General features: G+C 37.2%; 1 protein-coding gene across 1 annotated transcript in view; it reads left to right on the top strand.

Annotated features, from left to right (window-relative positions):
- The first annotated feature begins 3,716 nt into the window (after positions 1–3,716).
- The window catches only part of Obi1 (ORC ubiquitin ligase 1), a 44,759-nt gene continuing 32,085 nt past the window's right edge, over positions 3,717–16,390 (top strand). Inside the window, exon 1 of the mRNA XM_010622374.2 lies at positions 3,717–3,861. Coding sequence (XP_010620676.1) covers positions 3,790–3,861 — 72 coding nt within the window. The 5' untranslated portion in view covers positions 3,717–3,789. The remainder of the gene's footprint in view (positions 3,862–16,390) is intronic.

Raw genomic sequence — 16,390 nt, 5'->3', positions numbered from 1 at the left:
ATTGAGGACCATGATCTGGGAAAATAAAACTATACCTTAAATATCATTTGTAATAAATGAGTAAACTACTAAAAAATGACTGGGGCACTGAGTGTATAAAAGAGGTATTGAGTCCAATTTCCAGGAAAATCAACCTAACAAGGCTCTAGCCAGCTATTGAGGACCCTGTGTCCAGGTGTTGAGTGCCTTTGTGGGAGAGATGCTCTGAAATGGAATGTAATTATTTGTAGATCCTCAGTAGATAGATGAAAACAGCTTTTTTGAATGGGCTGAGGCCAGGGATTTAGCTCAGTAGTTCTGCCGCCTGTCTCACGAGTGCAAGCTCCAAAGTTCAATCCTCAGTACCAAAAAAAGGGGTGGGGGGCTGGCTTTAGGGAGCATCACCTTGGAATTTTTGTTTGTTTATAAAATGAGAGTAGAAAGAAAATAAATATGCTCTGACGGGCAACTTAAAGTCAAAAGCAGTGAGTATTTCAGAGCTGGGTTTCCTAATCTGCTATTTTGGCAAGTTGTACTATAATCTCCACCTTGGTGGTTCTCTTACAACATTCTGGGAGGTGAGATTTCCTTTATTCTCTAGCATTCAATAAACATTGTGAAGCAACACTTAGCCTTAGGCGGAACTAATATATTCTCTTTAAAATGACCTAATTTAAAACAATCACCCAATTTGCAACATTGTAAAATATTTAAAATTATAACTTGCTATGTCACAATAGCCATGGGCAAGTAAACAGTAAGACCACATAGAAGAGAAATTGCTGTAAAATTGGCATTTTAGGACAGAAGAGAATATTTGGACTCTATTGTTCCATTTATAAAGTGGCTCATTAATAGTAAAAACAGTGGCTGCTCCATCACTGGGAGTCAATAAAATATTTGTTGAACGAATAAATGAAGGAATGGGTCCTGTTTGCCTAACTCACAGATGTACTGGTCCCTGAGACCAGTGCCTGGCAGATAAAAATATTCAAATATTGGTGGAACAAATAAATATCCAAGTACATTTATTTATTCTGCAATCACTATACTGTGATTGAATATGAACTTTATGCACAGGTGCACTGTTAAAACCTCTCCTGCTACTAGAGAGGCCAGGTTTCCAAGCCAGTGCAGCCTAACTTTCCCACTACAATGTAAGTCCCATGAGATAGAACTTTGTCTGATTGAATTGTTACTTAGTGTTTTTTTATAAACATATAAATTAAAGGAATGAATACAGTTTTTCAATGAAAGTGGACAACATGGACCAATCATATAAAGACAGACACCACTGTATAAGAGAAACCCAAGTTCTCCTGTTATAACAATTTTTTCCTCTCCTGTAGTAACAAACATTTTTCCTGCCACCACCTTGAGACATGTTAGTTCAGAATTCTCAGCCTATGAGGACAGTACCATGCTTGACATCTATGCAAGTGGGCCAGTACCTCTGATTAATTTTTAATAATGTTTTATGATTTTTCTAAGTTTTAACCACAATCCAGGTAGGGGTGTATAAATTTAAAACAAACAAAAAAATTGTCTTTCAGGAATGAAAAATAAATGTAATCTGAAATCAATATTTATGAAGTTGTGATTAATTGACTGATGACCAAATGATTACAAAACGTCTGTCTGAAACATCTACTCAAATTTATTAGCTTTGACCAAAAAAATTAAAAAACAATCTGAACCAGGTCAATGAAAGAATAATGCATTCCTAATCAATTTTTAATAGCACTTAAGATTTTATATTTTTTTAAAACTTGCTTTTAAATAATTTATCATTAAAATAAATCTGATTTAAACAAGGGGTAAAAGGTGTTCCATAGCCATTTGATGGTTTTCTTAGCAAAGAAATTGAATTATGACTGACTTTTTATTACTGAACTACTTTATTAATAATAATACATCTTGCACTTACATGAAGGCATCAGGCCAACAATCTCAGAAAGTCCATCAAATGGGATCTAGGATTGAGCTCCAATTCTAATATTATCTGTTGCTTTACCTTAGCCAGGCATCAATTTCCTCCTCTGTGAAAGGAAAGCCCTAAAAGCCTTTCTAGTCCTACAAGTTTGTAATTCTAAGGGTTTAGGAGACCTTAGCCTACTCTAGGCATTACCATGTATGTAACTGAACTTCTGGAATCACAGGTTCCTCATAAGGCTACCAAGATAAAACAGTAAGCAAAAAGCCAGTGAGCCAATCTTTGTTTTCCTTTTAGATTAATATCATTTAATATTTTGGGCCAAGCAACTTAGATATAGTACACAATTAGTTAGAAAAAAAGGAAATGCCCTTCATGGAGAGGAAATAAAAGATAGTTCTTGACATTAAGTTACTTGCATTATTAAAAGCCAAGCTGGGAAATCAATCTGGACGTAAAGAGAGTCCCATTCAACCTTTATTGATAATGATGTTATTTGGACATGAATGTTTGTGTTTATCCACAGTGTAGTAAGTGGGCAAAGCAGATATGTTGTGGTATAATTCTTTTTGTGCTTATGCATATAGCAATACATGAATTAAAATGTTTGCAAGGATATGTTCTAGATGTTAATTGTGGTTACCACAAAGGAGAGAGAGGTGAGGCAACAGTATAGAGAAACTTTTGCTTATTATTTTATATATTTTAAGTGGCCTAATCTTCCTAAAATGAACCAGATCATTTTTATAATTCTCAAAAGGCAAAAGTCTTCAATTTTGAGATAAAAATTAAAAAATAAAAGGTATTGTTTAAAATAAAACAGCCTGGGCTTATACTAAAGTTAGTCTATGGCTAAGGGAAATATTATTTGCTGAACAGTCAATTCGTAGCAGATTCTAGGTAAATTAGATGCAGTCCTTGACCTCCTGAAAAGTAGTCTAGTAAACACATAATCAACTATAATACAACGTGATCAGCATAGAAATAGTTATATTACTAGAGCATTAAAACTGCACTCAGAAGCTGCAACAAGGATCAGAAATGTAAAAAGAAAGGTTAAAAATAGTTGAGGTTGTAATATCCTATTTAAAATATAGGTCATAGGGCTGGGGGTTTAGCTCAGCGGTTTGGTGGCCTGCCTCGCAAGCGCATAGGACCCGAGTTCAATCCCCGGTAACACAAAAACAAAAAAAAACAGGTCATGATTTTAAAAATTTATCTTTGCAATTTAGATATTAGAGCTGATCACCAGGATTATTTACAAAAATGAATTTACCTTTTAAGCCATGGAAAAGTCTTTTTAAAGAAGTGCCTTCAAGCCTGGCATGGTCTCATATGCCTATAATCTCAGTATTCTCAGAAATTCAGGCTGAAGTATTCCAACTTTGAGCCCAGCCCCAGCAATTTAGAGCCTTAGCAAGACCTTACCTCAAAATTAGAATTTGTAGGAAGGGCTGGGGCTGTTAATCCAGTGGGAATACGTGTTAAAACAGATAACGTCTTTTCACGTCTTGACTCTGCTGCAAGTTTATGTGTGGGGTTTAATCTTAAAGAGGAAAATTCCTCCTGTCCCCACACAATTTCCCTCGGAAAGATCTGGGGATTATAGGTGTCGCCTATCAATAGCGTCCTTCCTTCTCATTCTTAGTAACAGCTTCTGAATTGCAGCTCCCGAACTGAAAAGGTTTTTCTTTCTTTTTTTTTTCAAAGAAGTAAAAAGTCTGAGCGAAGGCGAATTTCAAAACCGCGTTTTCGTTTGCTCTCCCGGGCGGGCTATGGCCCTGCCGGGCCGCCGTAGCCGGCCTCGCGCTTCGCCAGTTGTGGCGAGAAACCTCTGTCGGCGGGACTTCCGTGTTGGCGGGATTCTGAACGCTGCCATGGCTCAGTCTGTGCAGAACGTTACGTTGTCTCTCACTCTGCCCATCACGTGCCACATTTGCTTGGGGAAGGTAATGGGTGACTGCGGGCGCAGCTACGAAACGGTGTTGGGTGTGAAGTACCTGTCGGGGCCAGGGGCGGTCTCCGCGCTGGGCGGGGACGGGCGTGAGACGCTGAGATCTGAGCAAAAGCCGAGCGCCTTCTCCTCGGGCGTTAGGAGGCCGCATCCCGGCCGAACGAACTTGTGAGCTGTGATTAATGGGTTCATGTGGGCGCTTTTCGGAGGAGGCCGACAACGTGCTGGAGCTGACGGCGAGGCGGCTCTGACCCCGCGGGCGGCCTGTGCGGCTGGCGCCGGCCTCGGAGAAGGCCCAGTCAGTCGCGTCGCCGCAGTGCTGTAGCCCATTCGCAACCCCACGTGGCGTGTAGCCCTTTAAAGCACCTTTCCTAGAAGCCTCGCCTAAGGTTCCTTACTCCCCTGCTCAACTAGAGTGTTCGTGTGCCGGGGCCTAATGCTGAGTGACGAGTCTTCCATTTTAAAGTCTTTTCTTTTTCTTACCTTGGCCTTAAAGGTTGCCTTTGCTGTGGGTGCAGACTTTGAAAAATAAACAGTATCTGCCCAAAGGTAGTGTTTAGAGGTCTGGTCTTTAAATCCAAGAAGGGATCAGTCACGAGATAGAATACTCTCTTTTTGATGCAGGAGGTGCCTAATGTGTTGGCGAAACCATGTGGAGAAAGTACTTTGAATTAGGAACGGAGTTTTGCATCTTCCCTTGCATTGTCTACCCTCTCATTTCCGTTTGTATTTCTCATTTGGTCTTTTTTTAAAGAACACTTTTTTTTTTTTTTTTTAGCTACCTGGATCAGAGAGGGAAAATACTGGCTCAGGTTTTTGTTTTTTTCCCCTCCATGCTGATTTTTTTTTTTTTTTTAATGTTTGCAGTGTGTCTATTTCTCCCACTAAAGTGTAGACTGAAACTGCAGCCTCAGGCTTAGAATTGGTAATGCTAATCTCAGTGCCATCCAATATGATCACCTGTCTAGATGTTTGAGGTTCATTATGAACTTACTGAGTTGAAGAAGTAAAAGGAAGTCTGGATTGAAGCAACTGATAACTCTCGGTTACAGACAGAATGAAAAGCCAGCAAAATAGCTGATGTGCTGTGAGAGCACTTTAAGGGATGTCTTGATCAATTTTGACTAGAGAGATCAAAGATGGCCTCATTGGGGGTGGTATTTGAACTGTCATTTGTTACCATTGCCTACACACATGGCTGGCTTGTTTGGGGGAAAGTGATGTTTCCATGTATTTGAATAGTTCTGTACATTTGACTTCTGACACATTCCCTAGATGTGTTAAATTCTGAGTGAGTTTTGTTCAACAGTAGCTTTTGAGTTGAGAAAAATATCTGGGAAGGTATTTTCCTTTTGGTCTTGATTTTCATTAGTTAGGAAGCTGTGTTTTGTAATTGTGCTGGAAATGTGTTCTGCCTGTTTGGTTTACCAGTCCTATGCTTTTTGTATTTAACAAGTGATACCTGATAAAATATAGTGCTTTGCAAATTACAGAATGCTTTGCTTTTATTCTTTCATTTATTCATCACACCAGTGTGTGAGATGGATAGGATTCTCTAATCTCTTTTCTCTGGAAGCTAAGACTTCAAGCCTCTAGTAGCGGAACTTCTGTCATTAGTACCTTCCTTTGGTTACTTCCTGAAACATTCACTTGTACTCATCCGTGTCAGTAGACGCTTTAGGTGTTTTTTTCGGTATTGGTTATCTTTATTCTAAAATAAAAATTATATAAAATATTGTCTGTAAATAAGCATTTTTTTTTTCTGTTATAGAGTCAGAAAGGTGTGGTGACTGAGGAGAGCCTGAGTTTTACATTCAGACTACTTGAGTTCTAATCTAGGTTCTACTATTTACAAAGTCACAGTGACCTATATAACCTTGTACAAATTACTTAACCTGAGTCTCAGTTTCCTAGTGTGTAAAATGGGAATGGTAATACTATCAACTCCCTTCCTTCTATTTTTGATAGGATTAAATGAAATATATGCATTTTTAGCACAAAATATGACATATAACATTCAGTAATTCTTTGCCTTTATTATGGGCATTGAGGCGGGCCCTGAACTGAGGATCCAGCCTTTCCTTGTGAGCATTAAGCATTTTTCCAATTGCTTTGTGAGATTAGTGCACTTTTCAAAATTGCCACAATACATTCAGGATTTTAAACTATAGCTTTTATGACTGTTGCCTTTTCTAATCCAGTTTGGTTGTGCTACTAACCCTTCAACACCTACCATATTTGTGGGGTACTAGATATAAGTAATTATGAAGTATTTTTCATTTGAAAGGGAATCAAGTTTCATATAGCTCCATAGTATTAAGATTTCTGCTTAATATTAAGGCCAAGCTTTTTGATTGAAATAACCAGAAATGAAACCAGATTCCTTACAATGTAGAGGTGCCTGCCGAAGAATACTACCAAAAGGATCACTTCTTTCAGGGAGGACTGCCTGCTTTGCTTTTCACCTATACTGTTGTTTAAAAATATTGAAAAGAGGTAGGGACAAAGCCTTATGTAGCTTAGAGTCCTCATTCTGGGTGATAAAATTCACTAATCATTGTTCACTAGAGACATTTCCAACACTGATTGGCTGTTCACTGTTGATTGACCAGCAAGTGATCCACCTTAATACTGTGAGCCCATGTTTGACTTCTCATTGCCTTAAGAGGACCCAAGAGTGAATTTAAGAATGAGGCTGGCATATAATTGTCACAAATAGTTTGCTATAATACAACTTCCACATCTTTTTCGAATTAAATATGAAGAATGTAATTATACCTTTACCTACTTAGACTATAATAAAAATTAATTCAAAGTACTGATATAGCCTATTTATCAGGGGTAATAGCTGACATATTTACTTTATAAACAGAATTTAAGTTTAACTGTAAAGCATTCCTGTTAGGAATTAAGAGGTGAAGATAGGAGAAGGGAGATGGATTATCTTCTATCTAGACAGAAATGGGAAGACATTACTAAGTGACTTAGTTTACATAATTTACATTCTGCAGCAAAATTCTGGCCCAGAGCTAGACATTTCTTAAAACAGTGTGTGTGAGTGGGAGAGAAATTCAGGAACTTTATTTGAAATATTTCCAAATACTGAGGTTGAAATGTTGGGTCCCTTATAATCATTTCTTTACCACAGCCTTATCCTTTTCACATTTTGTCTAGGTCTTCACTAGGGTAGCCTATACTATTTTGACAAGATTTTTTTTTTTAAAGAATAATACTGTTTCAAGAATAATGTCTTTCAAGAGACAAAGTTGGCTCTTATTTCTAGTGAGAGTGTCAATGGTGCAGGGAAGTGGATTTTAAGTATAATTATCAGACTAGTTGATAAAGCTGCCCCATAGTGTGTTTATTCCCATCACCTCATTAGTACCTAGTCTCTCACTTCTTTTAGGCACATGTCTATTCCTTATACTCAGATTGTTGTTTATGGACCCTGCGTCAGGGAAGAAAAAGCTGTTAATTTACTTGAAAGATCATGTGATTTTACAGTTGTATAATATTAGAAATAAATTAACTCCCTGGCATTTGTATGTGTACATTTCCTTGAGTTTGAGTTTCCACAGCTAACAATATAATTGATATTATCAACTCCTTTAACTTTAGGAAAACTCGTGAATATCCTAGATAATTGATACTTAGTGGGATAGAGGTATATTTCAAGGACATTTTACAATGCCTGGAGATATTTCTGGTTGTCTGTAGGAGGGTTGCTACTGGCATCTAGTTGGTAAAGCCCTGGGATGCTACTGTCTAAATAGGTAACTGTGTACTAGTGGCATCTAGTTGGTAAAGCTCTGGGATATTCCTATCTAAACATATAACAGTGTACAGGGCAATCCTTATATTGGTCAAGTTTCCATTGCTGGGACAAGATATCAGACATACACAACTTAAATGAGGATATTCACGAACTTTATTTTGGCTCACAGTTTCAGAGTGTTCCATCTATGGTCAGGTACCTTCAAGGCAGAAACATCATGTGGAATGCATGGTAGAGAAAAGCTGTCTGTCTCAATACATCCCAAAGGAGAAATAGAGAAAGAATAGACAGGGATAAGAATACACTTTTCCAGGTTATTCCCCTCAGTGACCTACTTCCTCCAAAGAGGCTCTGCCTTCTAACAGAATATTCAGCTATGAACTCATCAGTCGATGAGATTAGCATTTCCATAATCATCTTTCAAAAGTCACTTCTGAATACATATATCTTTTGGGGGAGATTTGTGATCCAAACCATAACAAGCTACCTACAATAAAAATTTTATGGACTAGCATTTTAGTAGTGCCCAAAATGAGAAACTCTGGCCTGAGCTGATGTGTAGCTTGTAGTAGGTAAGTCTAGGATGATAGGAATACAGTGGTACCTCAGTTTTTGAACAATTTGGTTCACAAACAAAAGTGTTTGGCAAAATTTTATGTTTGTTTGCAAACTCATTAGTGACAAAACAGCCATGGCCATCTTTCCCCTTTCCAGAATTGTGGAACAAAATGTTTCTGAACTGAGGTACCACCTAATGGGTGAGAACTTTAAATTTAATCATCCAAGTATATTTGCTACTTAAAAGGGTTTTGGTGGTAGTCTCTCTAAAGACTGAAACATCTTCAGATAAAAGAGATAGGTTGGCATAATAGGAAATCAGATTATAGGGTGTGGCACCAAAGACTTCCCCCACTCCTACCTTTATTTTTTCTTTTGCGGTACTAGGAATGGAACCCAGGACTTCAAAATGAGCTACATCCCACCTATCCACCCCATTTTTTTTTTCAGTATCAGAATTTGAACTCAGGACCTTGCACTTGTGAGGCAGGTGTCGTGCCATTGAGCTAAATCCCCAGCCCCTACATCTCACTATTTTTTAAGATGTATTTTTATTTTCTTTTGACAAGTTCTCACTTAGTTGCCCAGGCGAGGTGTGAACTTGTGATCCTCCTTCCTTAGCCTCCCAAATATAAGTGTGGGGATATAGGCATATGTCACAAGGCTTGTCAAGAAAAGTCCACTATTTACATAGTACTCTTTCCCTTTCCTCATTCCCACCATCCTCAGGGGACATAACAGTAGGGTATCTCCTCCGCATGCTTCCTCCAAATGAATTTGGAATTGTACATGTCACTTATCCTTGCCACTTTGGTCTTGCATTTTTATTTCAAAAGATTACTGTTTTATTGCCACAGATTTATTCAGAAGTAAATCGAATAGAAAGATCAATAGCATTGGCAAATTATAATCATTATGTGTCTTGGGAGGATATTAAAAATTGTTTTTGTATTTTATATAGCAGGATCTGAGATGAACAAAAACTGAAGGAGATCTAGATTCTTTGTATTTTACTATTGCTGGTTGCAGTCAAATTATAAGTAACTTTTCATAGTAGTTATAGTTTAACCTAAATTTATATCATTTTCCAGAAATCATCCGATAAATACTCAGTTTAAACAAATGAATTAGTCAATAGTTTCAAAAATTCAACATAGTGACAGAGATAATACCAGATATTCAGCCCTGCAAATCATTCTCTAGTATCCAATGATGTTAATGGTCCTTAATGACAAAGCCAAATAGTCTCTTTTTTGTCATTTTGGCACATTAAATGGAGAAAATAACTTTTTTTTCACAGTTTGGCAGTGACTGTGATCTTTCACTTCTTTAGAGACTTTGGGGAGCATTTTATTGGTCTTTCATTTTAGTACATCAAAATTCACTTTTACTAATCCTGTAGTCTGCAAAGTATTATACAGGTGCTGTAGATAGGTATAAAGAGCAGGACACTGATCCTGTACCCAAGGGACCTAAACTCTAATAGGAAAAGCAGGATATATACAATTTCTAATTAAGATACAAGGCAAAAAGAAATGAACATTAAATAAACAAATGAGTACCGTGTTAGATGAAGAGATGGTTGTGTTAATCAGTTTCCTGTCACTGTGACAAAAATGCTTTTATTATAAGAAGGAGAGATTTATTTTGGCTCAGTTTTAAAGTTTTCAACTGATGAATGATTGGTCTCATTGATTTGGGCCTATGGTGGCATAATACATCATGAAGGGAACTTATAGAAGTGAAAGCTGTTGACTTATTGGGAGCCAGGAAACTGGAAGAAGAGGAACTAGGGATCCTATACCCCTCAAGGACATGCCCCCAATTATTTAATTTACTTGCGATAGGCCTCATGTACTAGCACCATAGGCTAGGGACTAAGCCTTAAATAATGGGCCTTTGTGTGCCATTCAAGATCCAAATTATAGGATTCTTCCCCAATCCCTCAAGGGCTCATGTTTTCTCACAAGTAAATTCACTCAGTCCATCTCTAAGGATCCCCAAGATGTTAATGTTAAGATCATTCCTCAAAGGTCCAAGTTCATAGTCTTCTTTGAGACTCAAGGCATCTCAGCCGTGAGTCCTGAAGACTCAAAAATACATAACACTCTTCAAAGATAAAATGACATGGGGTAAACATTCCCATTCTAAAAAGGAGGCACAGGGCATAGAAAGGAAGGATAGGACCAAACTAACACTGAAACCCAAGGGAGCAAACATTAAATCCTAATGCTTCATGCCTGGTTTAAAGTACAGTGTAGTAGAATATGGGCTTTCGAGAGCTTAGATACCCCATCCCTATGGCCTTGCTGGCTGTAGCTCATATGGCCACTCTGATGACTCTGTTCACTACCTTTCTTTAGGTAGGCATTTCACATCGATAACTTCTAGGATCTTCTTTGTAGCTTCAGCTTCACTCTCATAGCATAGTTTAACACATTGCCCTTTCAGGACCTGCTCTTAGAGCCTTCAGTCCTGTCCCACATATCTTGGCATTCCAGGCTTTTCTTTGAAATCTTGGTACAATCCTCCATAACCATGTAACTCTTGGAGTTACATCTCAGTAGAAATAGATTATGTTCTTTGAAAGCTGTACTGTCAGCAGGGACAAATAATTTTCTGTCTTCCTAGAGAGTATTGCAAGCTGTTGATCCATATTTAGAAAAGTACTCTGGCATTAGTGGGAAAAGTGTATGGATGTGAACATTTGGGAGCTTGGAAGGAGGTCATTGCAATAGATCAGAGATTTTTAAAAAATGAGAACCTAGATTCAATTTTGGGGTGAACATTTGATGGTAGGCTTTCCATGTGGCTATTTTGACATGCATATTTTTTCTTATGATACCTGAAATCTGGTTGCATCTTACAAGCGATTCAATCTTGTGATTGTAACTCTCAGTGTTTTTCATTCTTTTCACTTAGTGTCATAGTACGTAAAATATTAGTGGATCTTAGGGATGTATGACTTCTTGTACTTGATAACTAATACCAGGATTTGGTGACAGATTGGTTGGTAAGGATAATTGAAAGAGATGAATTAGAGGCAGCTCTGTTTTAGCCCAAGTAATAGGTGGTGATACCATTAACTTAAACAGGAAGAATGCCAGAAGAGGAGTTTGCAGAAGAGGCTATGTTTGATTTTGGGTATGTTATGATTGAGGAAGCTGCAGGATCCTTATATGGATTTGGTTCCTGGGATATAGTGATACTATTGTGTATGTGTATGTGTGTGTGCATGCACATGTGTGTGATTGCCCTGTGAAAGTGTCTGTGCTGACATCCATTGTTTAATGTTAACACCAATATGAAGAAAGCACTAAAGCTATAATTTTCAGAGACAGAAATCGATACCCTAAAACAGTGATGGCAAACTTTTTAGAGCTTTCATTGATACAAAAAGCCTGCTGTGGCACTCATGTCATAGATTTGCCACCACTGCCCTAGAAACTAAAGAGATCACTGTATTCGAAATTGAACAGCTCAATAAGTGGAAGAGCTAGAATTGACCCCGGGTTTGCCCTGTTAAAGCCCCCTATTTCTTATTTAGTGAGGTCCACCAGATACAGAGACTCAGAAGTTGTTAGCATAGAAGAACCACGTGATACATGATTAAGAGAAAAAAATAAAACATCTCAGATAAAATAGCCTAAGCCAAAATGTTGGCAAAAGCAGTTTACCATTTTCAGTATCCTGACTAGATGCACCTCACTTTCTTATCATGTTTCCATCATATTTACCAGCATTACTCCAGCCTTATCAAGATACATCCATTGACAGCCTCTTTTTCACTGTTGTCATTATCACATAAGTACTTCATTCCCTTCTTATTCATGGTCATTTATTATCATCAGTCCCTTTCTGTCCTTCCTCCTTGGCAAAACCCCAACTCTGCATAAACCAAACTACTTATTTCCTGCCTGAACCTGAACAGCTTAATATTGGTTAAGAAAAGCATATACCTGTGCTAATTGGTTTTACTTTGCATTCAAAACCGCAGACCTCAAATAGGACCTAGCAATGTGGAGCAGTCTTGCTACATATCCCTAGTAAACCTACTTTCCCTCTCACTTTTCTTTCTTTCTTTCTTTTTTTAATCTTACTGAGTTTATTCGTACTTTTTAAGTATACAGTACAATTACATTCATCATTGGGATCTTGTACCTTTACATGACAGATCTTGGTTCTCATTTTTTCCCCATACCCCTACCCTCCCTTCACCGCCTCCACTCTCCACCTATTTACAAAAACTTTGTTTCCATTTTTTTCCTTTTCTCATATTTTTTCTTGTCCCTTATTTCCTTCCCCTACCCTTCCCACTTCCCCTACACCTTTAGCCCTTTTCTTCGTATTTCACATTATCAGTTATACAATTTAGATCTTATTTGCACTTTCAGTTTTTCACACCAGAGAAACTATTCAGTATTTACACCTGTGTATCTTATTTATTTCACTTGAGTATGGCCTCAGTATGCATCTCACTTTTCAAAATGACTGTTTTATTCTCCTTTTCTCAACTCTGTATACTACCTGCTTTTTCACTTTCAGCTGATAATCTCACCTCATATTTAATGACAAAATAAAAACAATGGGGGCATTTGGAACATGAATTTCTTTGTCTTTCCTATCAGCAAATCTTCCAACCCCTTTATATTTGTACTCACATTCCTGCTTACCCTTCTGTTACAAAAGAAGAATGAGGCAAAAATCTCCCCTTGTGCTTTGGATTCTATTCCCCTTTTGACTTCTTAGGAATTTTGCCATTTCTAGCCATAATACTTCCTCCTTTCTGTCTCACGAATACCCCCTTTTTTCTGTATAATTATCTTTGACATTCCTAACTGTGGTCCATTTGGCACGCTTTTTTTTAAAAAACATCAAAACAGAATCATAGTTTATGTCTTTTTTGTCTTTAATTGTCTTTCATCCTCCAGTCAGGTTTCTATCTCAACCATTTGATGAAACAATACTGCTTTTCAGTAACATCACAGTAATTTCCTCTCCTTTCAGTTTACATCAAACTCTATCTCTCATTATTTTATATATCAGCCACTATTCCCTCTTGATAAACTTCTCTTGACTTCTGTAATACCTTATTCTCCTTTCTAGCATCTCAAGTACCCTCCTTTTCTGTTTCCATTGTTGATTCCTCTTTATTTGCTAGAATGCTGTCTTCCCTGGCTGTTTTGTCCATGTAGGGCATGTCCTCCAGTGCCATGACTTTACGTGTCATTATCTTCTGTGCCAACAACTCTCAAAACCTTGCTAGTCTTGTCTATTTAGAAATGAGCTTGGCTTCACAAATTTAATGTGACCAAAACAAAATTCTTGATTTTTACCATGTACGGAAACTCCTCTTCTGTCTTTGGCATTTTAGTAAATGATAACAGCAACTACTGAATTGCCCAAAACCATTTTTCATTTTGCAGAGATCTTTAACCTTTACTGTGGGAGCAGTTACATAGAAAATACTGATTGCTTTTAAACGTGTTTCTTATGGGGGGAGGGAAACATCTTGAATTCTCTTATATATATAATATGCACAGTTTTATGTCTTGAACATTGTCTTTCATCTATTTTTAGATGAACTTATTACTTATAAAAATAAAGTCACCAATACAAAAGTAGTTACCAATCCAAGGAGATAATTCCTACTTTAGCTGAGCTTCAGTATAAGGTACTTCTTAGAATATCACAGGGATATAGGATGTATGTGTGTATTTGGGTTGCAAAATAGATATGGCAATGTCTTCCTGGTATTTAGTTTGGGATTTTTGTGCTCTTAAACGATCTTGTGACCTAGAGATGAAATTAAAACATACTTGAACATATAATCTGGAGTTTCAGATGACTTGAATGTTTAAGAAATAAATTCTGCACTGAAAGTTCAGACTTCTGTACCATTTGAGATTGACCAGGAGGAAATGGCTCAGAGTTGAGCATTCACTCCTAGCTGCTGGTTGGAGCACTTTGGAAAAAGAATTTTGAGACAATGGGCTTCATGTTGATTTGGGGGTTTTGTTGTTGTTGTTGTTTTTAAATGAATCTTGTCAAATCCTTTGAAATGAATGGATTAGTATTACATTTCTTTAAAAAGAAGTTTAAATTCATCCTTAATTGTATTCCCTCTTTCATTTCCTTAGATTAGTTAGTGTTCATAATACAGGAAGAACCAGAATAAGTCTTGGAAAGCTAGACTGAGACCAGAGAGCTTTTTGCAGTGAAACTTAAATAATTACCTGCCTATTATAAATAACTGTACATTAGTGATTTGAGGGCGGGAAGCTCTTTCAAATTAATGAATACTCATAGTATTCTCTAAGGTGGACACAGGGCAGCATAAATGTTTTCTCTGAGGAAAGTGGTTTATGGTGGTACTGTCTGTTTCCGGTTTGATCTTCTAGTCTTGTCCTTAGTGCAAAAAGGCTTTACATTGGTATTTTTGTTATTAAACAAGAAAATACTGAAAATGAGTATAAAACATCTTATCCCACAGTGGAAAACCATATAGATCAATTGAAAGCCTGCTGTTTTTGTTTTTATTTTTTGTTTATGCTGTTTGAAAAGCAGTAAGTCATAATTCTCTTCTAGAAAGTTCCCCAGCTAATTGAATGTTAAATACTGCCTTAAGTGCAGTTAATTCAGTTAGCAAACCTTGTTTGTGTATCTACCAAGTACTGGACTAATTTCTAGGACCAAGAATTTAGGTCAGTGAGACTGGTCAAGAAAAATCTGAGATGGGTTAAAGGTGACGTTTATTTGAGCAAGAAAATAGTTCTAGGACCAAACAGCTTTCTGGATTCGAGTTGGTTCAGAATTTCCCACCCTACCCTGTAAGTGGGCTCTGTTCATAGCCAGAGAAAAGGAAATGACATACAGAAACCTGATTGGCAGCAGCCAGCATTTGCCTTATATAGGCATAGTGTGATGAGGCATTTGCCTTATATGGATATGGTCTTTCATTTGGCTGACTGTGATTGGCCAAAATTTGATTCTTGTGATTGACTGAAACTCAGCTATCTGTTAAAAGAACAGATTCTAAGTTTCTGTTTTCTGTTTGCCTTTAATAAAACGATGGTCAAAACATTCACTTAAGGCAGCAGAAGCAACCTAATTTCTTTATGCCTTAGTTTTATGATTTGTAAAGTATATTAAAAATATTTACTTATCAGGGATAGAGACACCAAGATAGAGAATATGCATGTGAAAACCTTTCACAAAATACAATTAAATAAATGTAACATTTTATTATATGTACTTGTTTAAATGGAGTCAAAAGTTATGTTTAGTGTATGTCATTATTTCTGTCACCACTGTTTGTTGTTCGACAAAAAACCAATTGAGTTTGGGCTCATCCCTTGTGGATTGTTTGTGCTTTAATGACTGTGGTGTTGAAAAGTCCAAGATGTCTTAGTCAATTTTATATTGCTTGCTGTAACAAAATATGTTACATTAGGTAATATATAAAGAAAATAAGTTTATTTGGCTTACAGAACTGGTGACGAAAGTTTAGACCACAAGGCACTATTGAGAGCCTTCTGGTTTGTGTCACAGCACAGTGGCTGGCATCACATGTCAGGAGTGAATACAAAAGGAAAAAGAAGGACAGACATTGAGTATTTATTGAGTTACCAGGTGAGACAGAACACAAGAGACAGGCTCAGTCTTTTATAAAAACTAATCACAGCTCTGAGAGGTAACTTCAGTTATCCATTTCATACACATAACCACCTCTCTTAAAGGCCTTATGAGTTTTGCTGGGAACAAATTACATTCAGACTGTATCATGGGGCCTGGGATTTAGTTCAGTGCTTCTGCCGCCTGCCTTGCAAGCGCAAGGTTCTGAATTTGATCCCCAGTACCAAAAACAAAAAACAAAACAAACATGTATCAGATGTCAAGGCTTAATGGCTGATTTCTGTCACTTAAATTGAAGAAAGGATTAAAGCATCAGATGGATGATTGGGCACATGACCTTTAAAGAACTTTCTAATTCTACCATTTCATAATTCTAAAATGAAATAGTTTAAGGAAAATGTCCCAGCCTTAGTAGAACAAAAAGTATTTCCTTTTCTGGCCATGAATGTGATTAAAAATATATATAAAGCAATCTGTTTGTGGTGCTAAGAGATGAAGCCAGGGCCTTTGCCCTGAGCTATGTCCCCAGCCCTTTTTTATTTTTAATTTTGAGACA

This window comes from Fukomys damarensis, unplaced genomic scaffold, assembly GCF_012274545.1.
Source record: "Fukomys damarensis isolate Sample0158 unplaced genomic scaffold, DMR_v1.0_HiC HiC_scaffold_6, whole genome shotgun sequence".
NCBI lineage: Eukaryota > Metazoa > Chordata > Mammalia > Rodentia > Bathyergidae > Fukomys > Fukomys damarensis.
This window is presented reverse-complemented; position numbering and strand designations above follow the sequence as displayed.